The sequence below is a fragment of the Antechinus flavipes genome, chromosome 1, assembly GCF_016432865.1.
Source record: "Antechinus flavipes isolate AdamAnt ecotype Samford, QLD, Australia chromosome 1, AdamAnt_v2, whole genome shotgun sequence".
Classification (NCBI taxonomy): domain Eukaryota; kingdom Metazoa; phylum Chordata; class Mammalia; order Dasyuromorphia; family Dasyuridae; genus Antechinus; species Antechinus flavipes.
The window spans coordinates 716752180-716773673 of record NC_067398.1 but is presented as its reverse complement, the minus strand read 5'-3'; the positions used below and the strand labels follow the sequence as shown (position 1 = coordinate 716773673).

The following is a 21494-nucleotide window of genomic DNA, read 5'->3' as shown; positions in this document are numbered from 1 at the left end:
TGTTTATTTTGGGGGATATAAGTAACAAGTACAGCACGAATATTGGTAAAATTCCTCTAGGCGCAAACATTTCCATCTCCCACCAAAACATTCCTAATTGCAAAGTTGCTTTTAGAGCTTATAAATTGTCCTTAATGGACCATTTGTTCTTTTTTTTTTTTTTTTAATAGCTTTTTATTTACAAGATATATGCATGGGTAATTTTCAGCATGGACAACTGCCAAACCTTTTGTTCCAACTGTTCCCCTCCTTCCCCCCACCCCTTACCCCAGATGGCAGGTTGACCGGTACATGTTAAATATGTTAAAGTATAAATTAAATACAATATATGTATACATTGGACCATTCATTCTTGAAGTTCCTTTAGGTCCTGTAAGCCTCGTGTTCTTCAGCTTTCGGACTGCAGTCTCAGTCATTGTCAAATCTGGGAAAGTCCTTCCCACTCTGCTTCTTCTAGGATTTAGTAAGTGCTCACTCGTCTGCAAACTGCAAACTCCAAAGGTATCCCCTGAGTCAGTAATCCTTGTTTCCTAAGGGCTAAAAAGGGATGAGGACACCTCCGGTATAAGCCAGTCTCATCTGAGCAGAGTCCCAGATCACTTGGTGAGACAGTTCTAATTCTTTAATAAAGCAATAAGCAAACATTTGGTCCAAGACCATCTAGTCTCTAATGTCAATTTAGTCATCAATTTCTTAAGAATCTGATTCATGGGGCAGGTAGGTGGCGCAGTGGACAGAGCACCAGCCCCTGAAGTCCGGAGAACCTGAATTCAAATGTGACCTCAGACACTTAACACTTCCTGGCTGTGTGACCCTGAGCAAGTCACTTCACCCCAATGGCCTCAGGAAAAAAATAAAAGAACCTGATTCATTCTTTCCACTTGCCCAGATGAGGGCAGATTCCCTATGGAATTGCTACTCAATTTGCAATCCTTCCCCATTCTTTCTTACAAAACCTTAAAAGTAAACTGTGTTTCTTTATCAGAATGAATTATCTCTACCAATTCATACTTAGGTAATTTGTTCCAATGTCATTCCACTAACCCCTCCTAGCAGCAGAGTTTAGGGGAAAGCTTCCGCCCATCCCCCAACTCTGTTTCCCCACTGGTGTCATTTCATTAAAGCCTAATCTAAATATTCTAGAGCCAGACTCCCTCTCTCTCTGGAGGACACCTCCTCAATACTTCTTATTTATTTTTAGACATGTTACACACCTTTCAGATCCAATTTGTTCTGCAATTACACATATTCATACGCTATGTTTTCTTGCTTTTAGAAACCTTAAGATTAATATTCTAAATAGCCTTGGATCAAATTTCACAAAATTTATGCCACATATCCAGCTGGGCCGACAGAATGTTAAAGCACAGCTCATATAAGTTTTACAAATGACCCAATATACAATTTAGCAAACAACATAGTAGCTTAAATATATTTCATCTAATTAGGAGATACAAACATGTGGTTTTTTTTTTGGTTTTTTTTTGTTTTTTTTTTTGGCTGATGCAATTGGATTAAGTGACTTGCCCAGGATCACCAAGCTAGGAAGTGTTAAGGGTCTGAGGCAAGATTTGAATCCAGATCCTCCTGATTTCAGGGCTGGTGCTCCATCCACTTCGCTATCTAGCTGCCCCTGACATGTGATTTCTTTTCTTTTCTTTTCTTTTCTTTTCTTTTCTTTTCTTTTCTTTTCTTTTCTTTTCTTTTCTTTTCTTTTCTTTCTTTCTTTCTTTCTTTCTTTCTTTCCTTTCTTTCTTTCTTTCTTTCTTTCTTTCTTTCTTTCTTTCTTTCTTTCTTTCTTTCTTTCTTTCTTCTTTCTTTCTTCTTTCTTTCTTTCCTTCCTTCCTTCCTTCCTTCCTTCCTTCCTCCTTCCTTCCTTCCTTCCTTCCTTCCTTCCTTCTTCCTTCCTTCCTTCTTCCTTCCTTCCTTTCTTTCTTTCTTTCTTTCTTTCTTTCTTTCTTTCTTTCTTCTTTCTTTCTTTCTTTCTTTCTTTCCTTTCTTTCTTCTTTCTTTCTTTCTTTCTTTCTTAGCTTTTTATTTACAAGTTATATGCATGGGTAATTTTACAGCATTAACAATTGCCAAACCTTTTGTTCCACTTTTTCTCCTCCCTCCCCCCCCATGGCAGGTTGACTGCTACATGTTAAATATTTAAAGTGTAAATTAAATACAATATAAGTATACATATCCATACAGTTATTTTGCTGTACAGAAAGAATTAGACTTTGAAATAGTGTACTATTAGCCTGTGAAGAAATCAAAAATGCAGGCGGACAAAAATAGAGGGATTGAGAATTCTATGACATGTGATTTCTTTAGGTAAGTTCTTAGAGAACCAAAATTTTAAACTTAAAATCAAATCAAATACAGATATAAATTTCTAGTAACAAATACATCAGTATGAATGCACACATTTCCAAGTTCTTAGACCAGAATAAACAAGTTCATAATTTTAGAATTAGTAGTAATTATCGCCTATAATTTCAGAATCAGAATTCCACACCATCCCAAAACTGAATGGGAGCAGAAAACTGCCCTTTCTAATCCCACGGAAAGACTTTAAGAAATTGACTGCCTCTTAAGACCCTGGGGCAAGGAGGTTGGGAAAAATTTGCACCTAGGTGTCTGGCTACAGATCTGTGGCCTTGGGCTGTCTCACTTTCTATGCCAGAAATGCTGGGGAAGGGTCATATGTCAAAGGCCTTGGGGACAGAAGTGCAAACCGCAGAAGAATTCAGGTCTGTCAGGGCCACCTCCCTAGCCAAGCTAGATTCCCCAACCCGGAAAAGCTTGGAAAATCCAGAGAGGAAGCAGTTTGGTTTTTGGCTTTTTCCCCCTGGGGCGGTTTCTCTCAAAAGATTTTTAATCTTATAAATTAGGCCTACTTAAAAACAGACTTGACCTGCTCAATTTAGCTTCTAGGGCCAAGTAATTTACAACTTAATCTCAAAAATCCCACAATCTGTTAAAATGTTTTTTTGTTTGTTTAAACAGTTGTATAACAGTTATTTCTGCAGACACAAATTGGCCAATTCTGGGTCCACAGAAATGTCATTTTTCATTTCATTCATTCATTTTTTTTTTAAGTGGTAGCACACTGCTTTTCCATTTCCCCCCCAAAGTTCTCAAACTCTCTAATCCCTTTCAGTCTATGCTCTTCTCATCCATACACACTTAAGTTTTCTCTTAATCTTTCTATATACAGTTAAAGATCTTTTCCAAACCAGGCAAGAGGGACTCCTTAACTCTCACTCAGCTTTTAACATAGAACACAGAATACAAAGCAGACCCACACAGAAATCTTATTTTATGTACAGATTTGGACATACTCATTAGCCCTGGGAGCACCCTCCCATACACAATAATCATTTTTGGCAGTGGGAGACTTGGCCAAGCCTTCCTGTTGAGGTCTAGATTTGGGGGAACCTAAATGAAATTAGGGTTTAGTTGAGGTCTAGTGGCAGGTTTGGGGTACAGGGAGTCAGAAGTCTCCTGCAACCCCCTTGGATTCGGCGCAAGGTTACGGCGGTAAATGAGGTCTAGTAGTAGGGCGAGTCCCCATAAAAGCATTTATTGACCCGAGCGCTAGATTGATAAAAGAGGTTTGTTATTGGGTAAGCAAGGTTAAAGTATAGGTGAAGGTAGAGATAAGAAAGGCACTGGACATGGTATGTGGTCCTCACATGCCTAGCATGTTTAGGATCTCTGCGAAGAGGGGGTTCCCAGTGTGGCCCTTTTATAATGGGAGATTTTGCTTGAGGGGCTTTTGGGTGTAGCCCCAGAGTTGGCTCTGATTGGAGTGGGACAGATCCGGATCTTTTATTGGAATTCAAAGGATTTGTGAGTCAAAGGATAATTGCATTAACTTGAGAGATTTGGGAATCAAAGATAGGAATCTTTCCCACATCACTCCCATTTTGAATACTTGACGAGACTTTTCAGAGCATCCAGAGACGAGCATCCCTTCAGAGTCTATGGACTCAAGAATTGACTCAAGGGTCTCCTCAAGGGCCTATCACTCATCCAGAGTCTATCCACTCAAGGGTGTGTGGGAAAAAGGTGAAGAACTTACAGATCAAGCACATATTGATCAGACACTGTTAGCTAAAGCCTTAAAGGCCTCAGTTTAGGAAGTATGTGATTTTAGATAAGGCCTGGACGACATTCCACTGGCCAAAAGAGGTTATGTGGTGAATGTTTGGGGAAAAAAGACCTACCCAAAGTGACCACTACAGAGATCACGCATAGTATTAGAATCTCGAGAAGTGGACCCCATCCTGGTCTGTGAGCCAAAGAACCTCCAGAATCCCCCCCTCTATCTGGTGTGATTGGTCACATAAGTCTATTCCTCTATTTGGTCGGTGGAATGCAGTAGATGTATAGCTTTCCCACCAGTGTCCTTCCTTGAACAATGGAACATAGTCCAGACCTTAGCTAAAATGGCATGCTTCCTCACCACGGATCCTCTTTTGGACAGTGGAATGTTGTCTAGGCCTTATCTGAAATCACCTACTTCCTAAACTGAGGCCTTTAAGGCTTTAGCTAACAGTCCTTGATCAATATGTGCTTGATCTGTAAGTTCTTCACCTTTTTCTCACACAATCCCCTCTGTTATTCATAAATATATGTGTGTGTGCGCGCACGCACGCGTGTATGTGTATTTCCTCATGAAGAACTAACATTGTAGTTAAATTCGATCAACATCTCTACACATTGCTTGTTAATCTCCTCATCTGGATCATCCCCTGCTACTGCCTCCCATCCCTCTTTCTGTAAAATCATCGTTTTAATGGCATCCTCTGTATGTAAGATTCGCGACAGTGATCTCCGCCGAACTATTCTTGTTACTAATGTAATCATACAGGGTGAACATAGCGGGAACAGAATACTACCCCTGATGGCAATGTCTGTACCATGAGAGCGGTTTCCACCAGCCACCATCAAACCGAGACCACCAGCCATTTGTGAAGGGAGATTTCCAAACTTGTACAGGCACATGAACTCTCCTGTGAATGCCCTTAGTAATTTCTTTTACCACTTGTCCTTTGTCATCAATTTGCATACAACAGCTGGACAGGTTTTGTTTCCCACAGACCGTTCCTTCCTCTGCTAACAGATAATCTAAAACTAATCTATGTTATAAAACCACTTCTCTCGTCTGGGTGCCTTGATCGACAGAGGGGACAGAGTACGTGGGGGAGCAGGACCCTCTCTGTGGGTGTTCTCAGCCCCAGAAGTCGGGATCCTTTGGCCGCGTGTGCCGTGAATATTCCACACCCCAACTCCAGGCTTCTGGTCTTGTAGTCACTGGCCCTTCCTTGTCTCTAGGTGTCCCCGAGCCTAGGTGACCCGTCCGTGTTGTCCTTCCCTCGTGACTCTGGGAATGGTGGCTGCCGTTAGTCCCTAAACATCCGGTACATGCTCTGCGCCAGCACTGTGCTACCCTCCAGGCACCTGCGGTCTAATGGGACAAACTGGGAGCTGTAGACGGGAGAGACAGGAAATATTATAATATTAACCAGGGGTCAGTCCTGGAAGCTTCCTGTAGGAGCTGGAATTTCGGTTGGGACTTAGAAAAAGCCAGGTGGCACAGGCAGGAAGACCCTCGTCAGGCAGTTCTTGGCTCTGGGATCCTGAGCGAGTCCCTTCATCAGGTTTGCCTGTTTCTTTATCTGCAAAATGGGCTGGAGAAGGAAATGGCCAGTCACGCCAATACCTCTGCCAGGAAAACCCCAAATGGGGCCACAGAGTCAGACATGACTGAAAAATGATTGCAAACAACCACATGTGACTATATATAGCCCAGCAAGCTATTATACTGTTTACACCTTTTAATCCAGCTATATCGTCACTTCTAGTCTGTATCCTAAAGAGATCAAAGAAAGAGGGAAAAGACCCGTGTGTACATAAGTTTCTTTTTTTATTTTTTATTTTCTTAACACACATTGCTTTATGAATCATGTTGGGAGAGAAAAGTCAAAGCAAGAGGGAAGAATGATGGGAGAGATTAAAAAAACAAAAAAAGAAGTGAAATGGTACGTGCTGATTTACATTCAGTCTCGTTAGATCCTTCTCTGGATGCGGATGGTGGTTTCCATCCAAAGTCCCTTGGGATTGCCTTGGATCACCGAACCGCTGAGAAGAACCGAGTCTTTCCTAGTCAATCATGGCACATCCTGGCCGTTCCTGTGAACAGAGCATCCTGGTTCTGCTTGTTTCGCTCAGTCCATGTAAATCTCTCCAGGCCTTTCTAAAATCAGCTTGTTCGTCATTTTTTATAGAACATTAATATCCTGTTACCTTCATGTGCCACAGCTTGTTCAGCCACTCCCCAACTGATGGGCATCCACTCCTTTTCCATTTCTTTGCCACTACAGACGGGGCTGCCACAAACAGTTTTTGCACAGGTGGGTCCCTTTCCCTCCTTTAAGATCTCTTTGGGGTGTAAGCCCAGTAGAAACACTGCTGGGTCAAGGGTGTGCAGTCTGACGGCCTTTTGGGCAGAGTTCCATACTGTTCTCCAGAGTGGTTGCATCCGCTCACAACTCCACCAACAATGCATCAGTGGCCCAGTTTTCCCCTCCAACATTTATCACTGTCTTTCCCTCGGCCAGTCTGAGACTCCACGTAAATATTGAGAGCAGCTGTTTCCATGGCAACAAAGAATCGGACCCTGATGTGCATCAGTTGGGGGCTGGCTTAGAAAGACAAAGGGGGAACAGGTGACCGAGTATGGTTCCAGAGGACCGGGCCCAGCACGCGCCGCTCACAGACAGGGAGCCGAGGGGTTCGGGGCGCGGCGAGTGCAGGACTCTGCTTGCCTGCCTGTCTCTGTAATGATTTTTGTTCTTGCTTTCTCGGCGGGCGGGCAGGAGAGAGTTCAGAGCCGAAACTAAAATCGAACCAAAAAAACAATGACTTAGGGCAGTGTGGTTTGGGAAGACTTCCTGGAGGAGGAAGTGGTGCTTGAGCAGGCCCTTGGAGGATGGGACAGCCCGCTACTCAGTTCATTTTCATTTTGAGTGTGACTTCCTTTTTTGTTTGTGATCAATGAACATCCATTGATTTTCTCTCCCCGTCTCCTCCCCTGGAAGCCCGCCGCTGTCCCCGGCTCTGAGTTGGGTACGTCCCCTCGCAGCTCTAACTCTGGTCAGGATCCCTGGGCCTTCTCTGCATCTGGGTCTTCCAGGGTTCTCTCAAAAGGAGCCTTTTTATCATTTCTGCCGTCATAGGAAGGCTCTTTCGCGGTCACCCGCGGCGCCCCCGTGATGGCGTCCCCTCCGTTGGGGTTTCCTTCCACCGTGAGAAGAGTGGCCGTCAGTCTTTGGGCGCCTCTCTGCACGGGGGTGGGCTGGTGGCGGGATGCTGGGTCAGAGGCCGGGGGCGATTTAGTGACTTTCCGGGCACAAATTATTTTCCAGGAAGTCTGGCCTAGTTCACCGCTCCCCCTGGAGAGGAAGCCGGGGGCAGGGAGGGGAGAGGGCGGGGGGGTTAGACTGCCAGTTACAGAAATGGCCGGGCCCGTAGCCAGCCCCTCGGAGCCCAGGCCAGGATGAGGGCCGGGCCTGCCCCTAGGGATCCCAGCTGGGCGTCCAGTCCCCTCCTTTTACAGATGAGAGGTCCCCAAGTGTTCCACTAGAAAGTGTGCCCGGCAGGCTTTGAACCCAGCTCCTCCCCAGGTCAATCCCTGCAGTCCACTGCGGTCACTCAGGGAGGGCTGGCAAATGGGTGTGATCGTGAGTGGTGCCCCTTCCCTGGCTGCTGCCCCTCCCTGGGCACTGCCCCCTCCCTGGGCACTGCCCCCTCCCTGGCTGCTGCCCCTCCCTGGGCACTGCCCCCTCCCTGGCTGCTGCCCCTCCCTGGGCACTGCCCCCTCCCTGGCTGCTGCCCCTCCCTGGGCACTGCCCAGTGCTCTGACTGGTTGAGGCCCTTCCATCACCTGCGTCTGTTTGTTGGTCACTAAGAAAGGAGGTATTGAAATCACTTTTTCCAGGTCTTTTTTTGTGAGGGGGGAGTTATAAGGTGGTAACCCCCAAGGAGGTAACTCCCGGGGAGAACTGTGGGGTGCGGGGCGCCATTAAGGGCCTGGAGTGACCGCTCGCTGTGTGACCTTGGAGAATCGCCTTCCCCTTTCTGGGCCGGAGCGCCCGTGGCCACTGAGGGCGGCCTCCTGCCCTTTCCTTCCTCCTTCCTGCAAGGGCCCTGCCTCTCAGTGGGGCCCACCGGGGGGCCCCCTTCCCCGAGGCGCCTCAGCTTCCTTCTCTAGAAGGAGAAGGGCTCTAGCTCAGGCCTCTGCTGGCCTGTGAAACCCTCAGTTTTGTCTCCTGCGAAATGGGTTGCTGAGAGCCGCCGGCCTCCCTGCGCCGAGCCTCTGGGTGGGGTTCCCGCTCCCTCCCTTGGGCCAGAGCCGGCCTTCCCTGGAAGTGCCCGGGAGGTGCTGGGCGGTGACGTCAGGGCCAGTCCCCTCCTCACTTTCCCTCATCTGCCCGCCCTGGGCTCCGCCCCTTAAAGAGGAAAGAGGCGAGGCTGGGAGTGGGGGGAGCCCATCCGGCCCGAAGGGCTGCAAGCTGAGGACCAGAGGGGGTTCGCCCCCGGCCGGAGCTGGGAAAGGGACCCGCGCCGCCCGCCCTGCCCGTGAGAGTGAGCAGCTGCCGGGACGGCCTCTGGGCCCCCTCCTGGCGGAGAGTGGGAGGGGGGCGCTGCTTTGTCCACTTGAGAATGGGGATGGCTTTTGGGGCTGGGAAACCCTGGCGGGGGAGAGGGCTGGGATCCGGGGCCTACGGGACCTCCGCGACCTCCGCCTGCAATCGGGGGGGACAGGCCGGGTCTCCTCTGCCGCCGGCGGCTCCAAGTGTGGCCCGTGTGGCCTGGGATTTCCCCTGCTCTGGGACCGGCAATCCCTTCCCCGAGGGCTGTCCTGCATGCTTCTGGCCTTCCCCTCCCCTCTCTCCCTCCCCGCCTCGTCCTCCGGAAGCTGGGCGGGTAGCGCCTGGGGCTGGTTCTGGGTGGGGGGCAGGGGCCTGGCCCCTCCCCCAAGCTGTGGGGAGCAGTGGGGGCTGGGGGTCCAGGGGCTTCTCCCCCAGCGTGGGTAGTGCCGTGCCCCTGGCTTCAGGACCACTTCCTTTGTGCGACCCCCCCCCCCCGACCCCCCACCCCCACCTTGCTAGTTAGTGGATGGGCAGTTATCAGGTGGCTCCGGCCCTCCTCCCACCTCCCCAAGTGACGGCAGGAGCAGGCTAAGGTTCTGGGAGACTTAAAAAGGAAGCTTCCCCAGCCCTGCGTGCCCCCCCGGCCTTTCCCCTTTCACCCGCTGCTTTGGTGAGTCCGGGATTGGAGTGGGAGAGCCAGGGGGGCGGGGCGGGCCCCTAGAGCACCTGGGGCTGGTCCTCCGGAGGCCCGGCCCTTCCTCCACCTGCGGCTCGCTTTACCTGGCTTTGGGGCAGAGATTCAGGGGCAGGTGCCAGCCCCACCCCCTCCCCGCCTTCTCCCCGGCCGGCCTCTCCCGGTCATCAGTTGGAATGTTCCACTCCCCAGCGGAGGAGAGCCCGCCACCCAGAGCCTCATGGCCCCCCCAGCCCCCCAGCGCGCGCCCGCCCCCGGGAGGCTCGCCCCCTCTAAAGCCGGCCCCCGCCGAGGCCCTTGGCCGGAGTCCCGCGAGCTCTTCTGACTCGGACATCGGGGCTCCTCCCGACAGACTTCCTGGTGGCGGCCGCGCTCCCTTCCAGGCACGGGGGCCGGGGTTTGGGGGCTGCCAGCCAGGTGAGGGGGTCAGGGTGGGGGTGACCCAGCCGCGGAGGAGGGATGGCTTGGCGGCTCCCCGGGCCCGGGCTTGTTGGCCATGTTCGGGCAGGCCCGTTTCCCGGCCCCCTCAGAGCACCCCGGGGACCCGCCTGGGAGGCAGCTTGTTTGGGACCAGAAGCAGGAGGGGTTTCCTGTGTGTGGGCCAGAAAAAGCAGCAGCCTGCCCCGAGGGGGGAGGGGGGACCTCAAGGGCTCCCACCTTCTGGTCCTTGAGCTGGGAGCAAGGCCTGGCTGCTGGTTCTGAATGTTTCATCCTGTGGATCCTCAGGCCTGAAGTCTCCTGAGGCCCCCAGGGAAGCCCCCCATGACAGGGGGGAGGGGTCAGTGGAAGGGCAGCGCTTTGGCTCTTGGGGATTTCTCCCTTCCCCCAGGAAGGCTCCCCTGGAGTTCCTCCCCCCGCTGGGAGTCCCTCAGCCAGCCTCACTGTCCCCTGCCGTCCCCTGGGAGCCCAGGGCCTGGAGCTCTCGCTCGCTCCCTGTTTTGCTTCTTTAAACTGGAGACTCCGGCCCGTGGGAAAAGAGGGGCCATGCGGCCCCCAAGGGCCCCCCCAGCTGCTTTTTCTGCCTCGCCCGAGGGAATCACCAGGGACAGGATGCACCTCCTGTACCCAGAGCCCCGGGGCCCAGCCCAGTCTGCCCCTTACCCGAGGCCGGCCTCGGTTCCTCCTCCGCCTGAACGGGCACCTGGACAGCCTGTCCCCCCCAGGGCAGCGGGAGGGTCCCGGCAGACTTGGCCCCTTTGCCTGGTGGGAGGGTTGGCCCTGCCCGGAGGCCGGCGTGGGGTCCCTGGGGAGAGCCCCGGTCTCCGTCCCTCCGGACTCCCAGGGCGCCGTGTCGGGCCGCGTAGTGTGGGTACGGCAGGTCCCGCCAGGAGAGTGTCAGTGGGACCTCGCCCCAAGGAGGGGCCCTCCCTGCAAGAACCGCTGGTGGAGCGGGGAGAGCCCGGGCTGGCCAGATCCACTGGGAAAGGGGCCCGGGGGCAGCCACGGCTGGGGGCCCAGGCCTTCCTCCCTGCACTTCCCCCGGGGACCGAGGCTGGTGCTCTGAGAGCCCAGAAGCTTCCTGGGGGCCGGGCTGGCGTCCCCTCGGGGGCAGTGCCTTCCCCCGGGGCTCCCCCCACTCCCGCTGCTGGATGCGAGGGGGAGGGGGAGCTCCATCCAGGGAAAGCCAAAGCTGTTATTGACCCAGTGCCCAGGATTAGGGAGGCGACGAGGTCCCCGAAGGGGGAGCGCGCTGGGGGAGGGGGCGTCCCATAAGCCTTAAGCTGGCAGGCGCAGAGCTAAGGGCTGTCAGAGCTGCCGGGGAGCCCCTGGCTTGTGGCCTTGGCCCTCGAGGCCCGCCCCTGGTGGGGGAGCTCGGCCGGCCTAGCTCCGGGCGAGGACTCTGGGAGGGAAGGAAGAGAAGCCTCCGCTCTGGGAGCTCTCCCCCTGCGGCCTCCCCCCCCCAGCCCTTTGTGGATCGTCTTGGGGGAGCGAGGAGACCCGCCTTAGCCCCTACTCTGTCGCAGCGGCGGCCTGGGGAGGGGGGGAGGTTCTCAGGTTACAGAAGGGGCCCAAGTGGCTTTTCCAGGGTCACCGAGGGTCCGAGGCGGGCCCTGAACTCGGCACCCCGGAGTCTCGTCTGTGACAGGGAGCTCACTACCTTTCCTAGCCATGCAGGCCGCTGCTGGACAGCTCCCTCTGTCAGCAAGTTCCTCTGGCCTTCTTGCCTTTACCCCTGCTTGTGTCAGCTACACCGGACCCCTTTCGCCCGCCCCCCCGATCTCTCCTAGGCCCGCTGTGAGCCCCGCAGAGATCGGGGGGGGGGGGTCCCCTGCTCAGCCTCCCAGAACAGCTCGAGCTGCAGTGCAGGATCCGGGCGGAATCACCGCCCTCCCCTCCTCCCGCGCCCCCTCCCCCTTCCCCGGCTGGCCCCGCTCGGCTCCGGGGAGAGCGTCCGGGGCTCCGCGGGGGCACGGGGCGCGGCGGGCGGCTCCGCGAGGGGCGGACGTGTCACCCGGTGCCTGTCTGTTTGCACTAGCCGGGAGCCTCGCAGCCGAGTCGCCGGCGATCTGCCCAATGGAGCGGGGGCATTAGGAGCCGTGGCCAGCGAGCTCTCCCTCCCCTGCTGGGGGAGGGGAGAAGAAGGCGCAGAGGCGAGGAGGGAGAGACTTAGCCCTCCGTCCGATGATGTGTCAGTCCAGCACCTTGCAGGGAGCAGAGCTGCACAAGGGGAAATGGTGAGATGCTCGCGAGCTTTATCTAACCCTCCTCCCTCTTGCTACAACCTCCACAAAGTTAAAATTCATGTCCGGAGGCCGCGCGCGGGGACCGGGGAGCAGCGGCCCCCACGGCCGGAGGGGCTCGGCCCGCTGGCCCTGGCCGGGGGCGCACCCAGTAGGAGAGCCCGGTTCAGGTACCGTCGGGTGTTTCTGCACGGGGAGAGGGGGCAGGGGGGCGGGGGGCGGCCGCCAAGCCCTTAGAGCTCCCGGGCCGCCCCTTCTCCGCCTCGGAGGGGACCCTTCCCTCTCCCCCTCCCCAACCTTGTGCCCTGGGAAAGGAGCCCAGAAGGGGAAGAATGCGGAGCTGTGGGAAGGGGGGCTCGGGAGCAGGTTGCCAGGATGCGGCTCTGCAGGGATTGGTCCGTTATCCTCCGCAGTGAGAGGGGGGAGGGAGGAGGCCGCGGGAGCCTCGGAGCTGCCAGGCGTCCCCCAGATCCGCGGCAGCCGGGGAAGGCCCCGGGGAAGGGGGGGCTGGGGCAGCCTTCCCTCTGCTGACTCTGCAGTCAGCCCCGGACCGATTTTCCTTCTTGGAGCCGGTCCAATCCCTGAGTCGGCGAGCCCGGGCTCCCCGCGGGAAGCGGAGCCTCGTTTCCTGGGGTTCTCTCAGAAGCTCCCGGCCGGTCCCTCATCCCTGATAGATGCGGCGCCCGAGGGCAGAGCGGGGAGGCCCGGGGCGCTCTCCCCTCGCAGCCGCGGGGCCTCCGGGAGCCCCTGCTCGTCCCGGGCCAGACTTCGGGCCCCGGGCGCGTTTTAAAGCTGCACGGCCCCGGCTGCCCCACAGTCCGGGGAGAGGAGCAGCCCAGCCCTAATCTCTGGGGATGACTCCCTGCGGAGGACACGGAGCTCAGAGAAGCGGGCTTGCTTCCGGCCGGCAGCGCCAGGGACTGTACCGGGCGCCTTGGGGGGGGGGCGGCGCAGGCCAGCAGCCCCCCCACAGGCTGGATAGCCCGGGGTCAGGAAGGGAGGCCACGGGCTCCTGGAGGGGGAGGGAGCGGCTGGGGTAACTAACCCCTTTGTGCTTGGAGCTCCGTACCTGCGCCTTCCCCGCTGCCGATGGGGCTTGGGCGGGGCCTCGTTGTCAGGGGCCGTGAGCCTGCAGCGGTTTTCCAAGGGAAAGCTGGATGCTCCGGCTGGGCCGCCCCGAGGGCAGGGGGCACAGGGGGGCGGGGCAGTCCCTCTCGGAGGCCCCCTCCCCACTCGGGCCTGGCTCCGGAGCAGCCCGCGGGCGGCGCCTTCATCTGTGTCCCTGTATGTGATCCACAGGTTGCAGTTCCCCCAGCTGGCCCTGAGGCGGAGGTTGGGCCAGCTCAGCTGCATGTCTAGGCCGGCTCTGAAACTCCGCTCCTGGCCTCTCACAATCCTCTATTACCTGCTGCCTTTCGGTGCCCTTAAGCCTCTGAGCAGGGTAGGATGGAGGCCCGTGAGCAGGGTAAGTGGGGGCCGGGCGGGGGAGGGGCAGGAGTGTGTGCGCGTCCCCCAGGGGACCGGGACAGCGCCAGCCCAGAGCAGCCGCCAAAGCCACGCGACCCTCCGTGGCCGGGGCCCCTCCCCTTGTGACCTGCCTCCTCCCTCCCCCGGCCGCCGGGACCCTCGGTAGCAGACGAGACTGTGGGGCCGGTGTCCGGGCTCTTCCTTCTCCTTCCTTGCTGCTCCTGGGCCCCGCCCGCGGGGCCGGGGACGTAGCACGTGGGTCCTTCCTCTCGTTCCCTTTCCCGCTGGACGAGACCGGAAACGGGCCCGGGGTCACTGGGACACGTGGCAAAGGCTTCGGGACCGAGGGGGGAGACGAGGACCCCGGCGTGGAGGACCCGCCTCCTCTGGCACCTCTGAGGGAAATGGCCCTCCCAGAGCGCCGTCCCGGGGCCGACCCTGCGCTCGGCGCCTCCTCAGAATCAGACGTTGCCCCCGAGCCCGGCGGGGCTTAGTGGGGAGACCTCCGAGCAAGGGCGTAGATGTCGAGGGGCCGCGGGCTCGGCTCTTCCTTCGGGCTCTCGGTCCTTGGGCTCCGGCTCCAACCTCTGTCCTCACATCTTGGAGAGACCCAGGAGGTCCCTGGGTCTGAGCCCATTTTCCAGAGGCCACGCAGAGATCCTGCTGTATCCACATCACAAAACTTGGGGAGGTGGGGCCGTCCCCGCGCTTAGACATCAGACTGAAAGTCGGGGGGGGGGGGGGCCGGGGAGGGGGCCTGCGGCTGCCCCGCAACTGACCCCGGCCCCGCCGCCCGCTGGTGTGATTGCAGGTGGCCCTGTACAAGTCTGTGCCCACGCGGCTGCTGTCGCGAGCCTGGGGGCGGCTGAACCAGGTGGAGCTGCCCACCTGGCTGCGGAAGCCTGTGTACAGCCTGTACATCTGGACCTTCGGGGTGAACATGAAGGAGGCGGCCGTGGAGGACCTGGACCACTACAGGAACCTGAGCGAGTTCTTCAGCCGCAAGCTGAAGCCGCAGGCCCGGCCCGTGTGCGGCCTGCACAGCGTGGTGAGGCCGGGGGCGCGGGGGCCCCAGGGACGGGGGGGAGGGGGGCCTCCCCGGGGAGCTCAGAAGTCGGCTCGGGGGCGGAGAGGGCCGAGGTCAAGGCCATCCGGGGTCACCGAGCTGGTTCCATCCAGATCAGCCCGTCTGACGGCAAGATCCTCAACTTCGGCCAAGTTCAGAACTGCGAGGTGGAGCAGGTGAAGGGGGTCACCTACTCCCTGGAGTCCTTCCTGGGCCCGCGGGCCCCCGCGGACGACCTGCCCTTCAGCAGGAACAGGAACGGCAACGGCGGCGGCAACGGCAGCAACAATGGCGGCGGCAACAGCAGTGGCAACCTTGGCGGCAGTAATGGCAACGGGGGCCAGGGTGAGTCAGCCGGGGCCTTCTGGGGCAGGGCAAGGAGGCCTTGGGTCGGGGGGGGCCTGGATTCAGATCCAGCCTCCCATAAGGCATCGCTGGTGCCCCCCGCAGCTCCCCCGCCCGTCTGCCCCCATTTCAGCTGTAAAAGGGGCTGCTGAGAGCGCTCCTCTGAGGGCTGTTGGGCCCCCGGGGCCGGCTCCTCCTTAGGGAGCTCAGGCTGCAGATGAGGCCGAGAGGGGCCCAGAAGGGCCGCGGAGCAGAGCCCGTCATTGGCCCCCGGGTCTGGCCCCGGCTGCTCCGTTACGCGCCAGCCAGGTGCTAGGGAAGGGGATAGCAGGGAGCCCGGTGGCATCGAATGCCGACTCCTGCCCCCTCCTGGAGCTGCAATCCAGTCGTTTTCCAGCTGTTTCCCTGTGACCCCACTGGGGGTTTCTCAGTAGAAATGCTGGAGGGGGTGGCCCTTTCCTTCTTCAGCCCATTTGACAGATGAGGAAACTGAGAAAAGCAGGGCTGGGGAGTGGCCGAGGCTGCATTTGACTCCAGGCTTGACGCGATTCACTGAGCCACCAGAAGTCAGTCGGGGGCGTCGGGCATCTTTACGGGGAAGCCCCGGCTCAGCTCTCGGCTCTCAGCTGGGACTTTGGGCCCAGGTTGGCTCTTTGGGCATGAGTTCTGACCTGCCAGGACATGCAGACCGGTCCGGGGGGGCTCTGGGGGCCACGGCCGTGCTGGCTCGGCCACACAGCGGAAGTCGGAGCGGGCCCGGGGCCTCCTGGGCAGTGCCCACCTGGGGCCTGACGCTCCGTCGTCCTTTCAGCTGGCACAGCCACGGCGCGCGGCTCCTTCCAGAACCAGCTGGTCACCAAGGAGGGCAACGAGCTCTACCACTGTGTCATCTACCTGGCCCCCGGCGACTACCACTGCTTCCACTCGCCCACCGACTGGAGGGTGGCCCACCGGCGCCATTTCCCAGGTAGGGCGGGCTCTGCCCCGGGGGGGGGGGCCTCCTCCTGGGGACACGGCAACAACGGGCCGGAGGCCGCAGCGCCCACCCTCCCCCTCCCCCCCAGGCTCCCTGATGTCGGTGAATCCCGGCGTCGCGCGCTGGATCAAGGAGCTCTTCTGCCACAACGAGAGGGTGGTCCTGACGGGGGACTGGAAGCACGGCTTCTTCTCCCTCACCGCCGTGGGGGCCACCAACGTGGGCTCCATCCGCATCTACTTCGACAGGGTGAGTCGGCCGGAGCCGCGCTCTGGGGGGGGAGGGGCCGCGGGCACTGGGTCTGCCTCGAGGCCTGGTCTCGGCTGGTCCAGAGGGGGTCCTGGGGGGCGGCCGGGAGGCGGAAGGTGGGGCCTGGGCGTTCCAGCTCCGCAGGGCGGGCCTTTGTCGGAACCGTAGGATAGCGTGTGGGAAGGTCCGGGCAGGACGGGGGGGCCCCACAGATCGTGGTGGCGAGAGCCAGGCTTGGTGAAGGGTGCGGGGAGGGGGGAGCGGGGAGCGCCCGGCCCCATTGGCAGGTCACGGTCAGACCCCCAGGTACCTTCTGCTCTCATAAAAAGGAGTAAGCAGTAGTTAGGGAGTGAGGGGTGGATCCCGGTGGATCCCAAGCTCACCCACATCAAACGATATTAATTCAGGAAAGCCGCGGGCACTGGGAAGGAGGAGCCGGAGAGGGAGAAAAGCCGAGGGCGGGGGCGGGGATAAAGGGCAGCGCCGGGGTTCGGAAAGCACTTGACAAATAGCATCTCAGTGGGTCCTGAGGAGGAAATGGGGGCAGGGTCCCACACCTTGGCGACCCCGTGACCCGCTCCTTGTCCCCCTCCAGGACCTCCACACCAACAGCCCCAGGTACAGCAAGGGCTCCTACAATGACTTCAGCTTCGTCACGCACAGCAACAAGGAGGGCATCCCCATGAGGAAGGGGGAGCACCTGGGGGAGTTCAACCTGGGCTCCACCATCGTCCTCATCTTCGAGGCCCCCAAGGACTTCAACTTCCACCTGAAGCCGGGCCAGAAGATCCGCTTTGGGGAGGCCCTGGGCTCCCTCTAGGCCGGCCCCTCCGCCCCAGGCGGATGCGACCCGGGAGACCCTGTAGGTCCGCGGGAAGGCCGAGGCTTCGGACTGCGCCGGGAGCCGCCCGAGCCCAGCCGTGGGGAGCTCCGGGGGCCTGGCTGCGCGTGGACAGGCTCGGGGCGCCCCCAACTCCAGCCTCTGAGGAGGCAGGGAGGCAGCCTTAGCCCTGCTCTCTGCCCCACGGCCGGGCGGGCCCGGGAGCTCGGGTGGATTTCTGGGTTCTGCGCCGATGTCCGGGACCGGCAGTGCTGGGTCTGGCCCGCGTCGGTTCCGTGGGTGACGGTTTTCTTTCGAAGGCGGTCGACGTTTTCATTCTCTTTCCGTTAGTGACCATCGTGGGCTGCGGCCCGTGTCTTAGCCTCCTCCCAATGAAGCCTCCCACAATCTCCTGGATCTTTTCAGGCCTTAATCCCTGCTCCCCCACATCCTCCGGGAACCCAGATCTCCCCCTTCCCCCCCCCGGGCCCCGGGAGAGGCTGCTTGCTGGTGCACGGGGTGAGATGCTTCGGCATTGACTGTGGACCAAGAGTCAGCTCCTTGAGCCGCCCCTGGGGCCGATTGTTGTTTGTTTTGTTTCTTTAAATTTACTTTTTTTGGAAATGTTGGGGGGGGGGCCAATCTTCCCTTGCACTGACTCCTGGGAACTTCTCTGTTGCCAACGTTTGTGTGCCTGGGAGACGGGCGGCTGTGCACGAGAACCCCGCCCCGGCCTCTAAAGCAGCGGCCTTCTTGGCCTTAGGACAGCGAAGGGAGGGCGGCCGAACCACGAGCGAGCGGGTGTCCAAGGGAGCCCAGGCGGCCCGGCCAGGAGAACGCGGCCCACCCCAGCGCTTAGTGCAGACGGGCAGGGTTTCTCCAAGCCCACTCGAGTCGGTGGGAGTGACGCCCCCTGCCCCCAGCCGGCGGCTCCGGGGAGCAGCTGTTTGCTACTTGAAAAGGGCCCAGAGGCCACCCTGGGAGTGGGGGGTCAGGAAGGTCGCCGCTCTTGGGGGAAGGGGTGCCGTCACTCTGTACTGGGGAGGGGGCTTGGGGATGCTGTGAATTTCTCCTGCCAGGAGAATCCATTGACTCTTCCACTGTATCAGTAGCACAGTATTTTTGTACGTCAGCCGAGACCGGGGAACAGGCGCTCATTTAATTGCAAACATTTTCCAATAAAAAAGATTACATTGCAAACAGCTCGCTGTGGGCCCCTCTCTTTCACCGTCCCCCCAGATCTGGCCAGTGCGACAAATGGGGTGTGTCTGTCCGTCCGCAGGCGGGGAGGGGAAAGGGAGAGCGCGGGCCCCTGGAGCTACAAGATGGTGGCCCTCAGGAGCCGGATGCGGGCCAGGTAGCCCTGCACCTGCTGCCGCTGGGCTCGCAGCTCCTCCGTCAGGCGGCCGATCTGCTCCTCCGCCTGCAAAGAGGAAGAGGAGGAGCTGGGCCCCGGCCCCCAGGTCCCGCCGCCCTCTCCCCTCTGCTGGCCCCGGCCCGGGTCCGAGCGTACCTGCTGAAGCTCCAGCCGAACCTGCAGTCCTGCCGCCGCCTCCTCGGGCCGGGGGTCCCCCACGCTCAGCTCCAGCCACTCCCTGAGGCTGCTCGCCTGTCTCTGCCAGGACCTGGCGGCCACCAGAGAGAGAGAGATGCAGAGCCTGGGAAAGGAAAGCCTTCCTCTCCAAGGACTCGGGGACTCCTTCTGTCCCCCAAGAATCCAGCCCCCATGGAGGAGGGGGTGCTCTGCATCTCCCAGAAAGCAGTCGGGGCCTGCGGGGGACAGCTCTGAGTTCTCACAGGCCTCCCCCTGCTGCTCTCAGCTCCCAAGGGGATTCAGCCCAGAGAACCCGTACTGAGAGGCGGGAGTCCGATGCCCACTTTCCAGATGAGCACATGGGATCGGGGCGGGGGGGGGGGGGGAGGAGTGGCTGCATCCAAACCCGACCCCCCTCATCTCTGGGCTTCCAGAGGCAGCTGGGAGGGAGACCCTGCCGAGCCCCAGCCGCCACCGCGGATGACGGCAAATCCGAAATGGGGCAAGTGCGCCGGGGGGTACGGGAGCATGAGGGGACTCTGGGGGCAGCGCTGGCAAGGGATGGCACCTGGGGGAGCTGCCCATTCTCTACAAAGTAGTCTTGAAAACTGGGAAGGAAACCCCTCCCAGAATCCTTTTGGGGGACCAACGAGAGCCCTATTATCTTAACCACAGCAGACCGGCCAATATCGGGAATGAATACTGACCCCCAAATCTTGCCAAATTATCACCAAATAAACCTTTTGTCCTGACTGAAAGGGACGGCAAGGATAGTTGGGAAAACAATCAAATTAATCCTAGCATGAGCCAAAAGGTCCCAAACCTCAGGATCCTCTCAACAGATGGAGAAAAAGCCTTTGACCAAGTACGAGCTCCTTTTATGCTAAAATCCTGCCAAGCACAAGCCCAGAAGGACCTTTTTTAATGTCCCCAGAGCATCCCGGCAGTGGGCGCTCTGCAAGCGTTCTAAGTACGGGAGAGAAGCCAGGCCGCCCTCCTCCTCCTCACTCATTTTCTGTCGAGGAAACGTGAGCACAAACGAGAGAAAGGAAGGGGAAGAGGAGCTACAACTCGTGTTTGCCAGTGATCCCGTCCCGTGGAAAACCCCAGGGCGTCATCAGGCCCCAGGACAAATCCTCAAAAGCAGTGACAAACCCGCCCGGGCAGGAAGAGAAACCCATCCCAGGATGGCGCGGAGGGTCCGGCCAGGACGTGCCAGAGGCTGCGGGCTGGTCTGGGCAGAGCCCGTGTGTCCTTGGCCAAGCGGAGGGGGGAGGGCGGGAGGGCTACGGGGGCGCAGCCAAGGGGGAGGGGCAGCGGCGGCTACCGGGGGCCCACCTGAGGCTCTGCTTCTTGGCCCAGTAACTGAGCAGCTTCTCCTGGATCTCCTCGAGCTCAGCCTCAAGCTCTCCGCCGTCTCCCAGGATGCCCAGCGCCCTTCTCCCCGCGTCGGCCCCTGAGGAGGAGAGGGAGGTGCTGAGCCGGCCGGGAGCCCCGCGTTCATTCCCGGCTACCAGGATCCCCGGCCCTTCTCAGGGCTCGGAGCCTGACCAGAGAACCGGGATCCAGGACGCGGGGCCCACCAGGGCTTGTCAGGGACAAGCTGAACCTGTGGCGCCCGAGTGCAAATCCAGCCCCAGAAACCCTCCAGCTGGCGAGGAGCGCGCACGCCGTGGTGGGGGCAGCAGGTGCCGAACCTCGTCCCCTCCCCCGCACTGACAGCCCTTCCATAGTCGGGCCCCTCGGCTGGCGCCACAGCCTTGTGGGAGGGGGAGGGGGCTGAGGGTCCCAGTGCCCCCTCGGGCAGATCTGGGAGGGCCTGTGAGGAGGCTGCGCTGGGACCCTCCCGCCCAGGTCCGGCCTCTCTGCCTCCAGGTCCGTGCAGCCCGGGTGTCCCGGGGGTTCCCGCGTGAGGAACCAGGCCAGGGGAGGCCCGTGGCCGCCGCTCCCCGCTCCCCCAGCCCCGGGCCTCCGTCGTGTCCCAGAGCACCGCCTACCTGCGGCTCCCGGGCCGGGCTTCCCCTTGCTCCCCAGCGAGGCCTCCAGGGGAAGCTGGGCGCCGCCAGGCTGGACGCGGCCGGTCGTGGCGAGAGCGGTCGCAGGCTCCTGAGCGCCCGGCTCGGAGGGAGCCACGGCAACGGCGCGCTGCAAGGAAAGCAACGGGGTGACTCCCTCCCTGCGCGCTGGGGCCGGCCGGGCCGGGGGCAGGGTGTCCGGGAGCAGCCGAGAGCCCCCGCCTCCGGCCCTGACAAACCGGCATCAACAGTCTGTTCCCGAGGCCCGGGGCCCCGACCTGCCTCCTTCCCATGAGAGGCCACGGACAGGCCACGTCCCTCCACACCACGTCCACCTGGGGACGCACAACTGGCCAGTCCGGGAGCCCTCGGCCGGTGACTGCATGGACCCAAGCAGTGGCCGCGGGCCGGGGGAGAAGGGGAAGAGGCCGAAGAGAGGCCCAGGACGGGGATGGCCCAAGGGAGGCCCAGGACGGGGATGGTCGAAGGGAGGCCCAGGACGGGGATGGTCGAAGGGAGGCCCAGGACGGGGATGGCCGAAGGGCCACAGCCGCTCTCGGGGGAGCAACGAACCCTCACGGCTCCTGTGTAATTACTCCCCAGCATCCGCCCGTGGCTGGTTCTTTCTTTCGGAAAAGTGCGCGCTCGGGGCCCAGCCCATCCAGAGGACAAAGGGAGCCTCCCACAACTCACCCTGTCCCGAGGGTCTGGGTCACCTTCCACGGAGCAGGGGGGCGGCGGGGCAGCCTCAGCGTGGAGGGGCCCACGGGCAGGAGCCTCCGTGCAGGTCCTGCCGCCGGGTCCCGCTGCCAGCAGAGAGGCGGAGGGGCCGGGCGGGGCAGAGAGCAGGGGCCTGAGACAGGGACAGCCAGTCAGCCACAGACTATCACAGAAAGCAGACTGAGCGCCAGGGCGGCCGCCCTTACCCGAAGGAGTCCCCAGCGTAACTTGCTTGGAAACCCCGGAGAAAGGGGCCCCGGCGCTTCTCAGGGCGGCCCC

At 59.5% G+C, this 21494-nt stretch overlaps 2 protein-coding genes across 7 annotated transcripts in view; one reads left to right on the top strand and one right to left on the bottom strand.

Moving 5' to 3' along the window:
* PISD (phosphatidylserine decarboxylase) overlaps nucleotides 1-18148 on the top strand; it is a 41053-nt gene extending 22905 nt beyond the window's left edge. Inside the window, exons 1-8 of one of the 6 annotated variants that reach the window (XM_051973169.1) lie at nucleotides 5957-7122; nucleotides 11819-12017; nucleotides 13323-13488; nucleotides 14302-14538; nucleotides 14670-14901; nucleotides 15713-15868; nucleotides 15966-16126; nucleotides 16722-18148. In XM_051973169.1, the coding sequence (XP_051829129.1) occupies nucleotides 11965-12017; nucleotides 13323-13488; nucleotides 14302-14538; nucleotides 14670-14901; nucleotides 15713-15868; nucleotides 15966-16126; nucleotides 16722-16946 (1230 nt within the window). In that variant the 5' untranslated portion in view covers nucleotides 5957-7122; nucleotides 11819-11964 and the 3' untranslated portion in view covers nucleotides 16947-18148. Of the gene's footprint in view, nucleotides 1-5956; nucleotides 7123-7957; nucleotides 8641-8706; nucleotides 9760-11818; nucleotides 12018-13322; nucleotides 13489-14301; nucleotides 14539-14669; nucleotides 14902-15712; nucleotides 15869-15965; nucleotides 16127-16721 lie in introns of those variants that run through there. The other 5 variants (XM_051973167.1, XM_051973166.1, XM_051973168.1 and 2 more) reach the window with 5 other exon arrangements.
* The window catches only part of SFI1 (SFI1 centrin binding protein), a 42157-nt gene continuing 38748 nt past the window's right edge, over nucleotides 18086-21494 (bottom strand). Inside the window, exons 29-33 of the mRNA XM_051973171.1 lie at nucleotides 21189-21348; nucleotides 20478-20625; nucleotides 19819-19936; nucleotides 18460-18571; nucleotides 18086-18369 (exon numbers count right to left, since the gene is read on the bottom strand). Of these exons, the coding sequence (XP_051829131.1) occupies nucleotides 18265-18369; nucleotides 18460-18571; nucleotides 19819-19936; nucleotides 20478-20625; nucleotides 21189-21348 (643 nt within the window). The 3' untranslated portion in view covers nucleotides 18086-18264. The remainder of the gene's footprint in view (nucleotides 18370-18459; nucleotides 18572-19818; nucleotides 19937-20477; nucleotides 20626-21188; nucleotides 21349-21494) is intronic.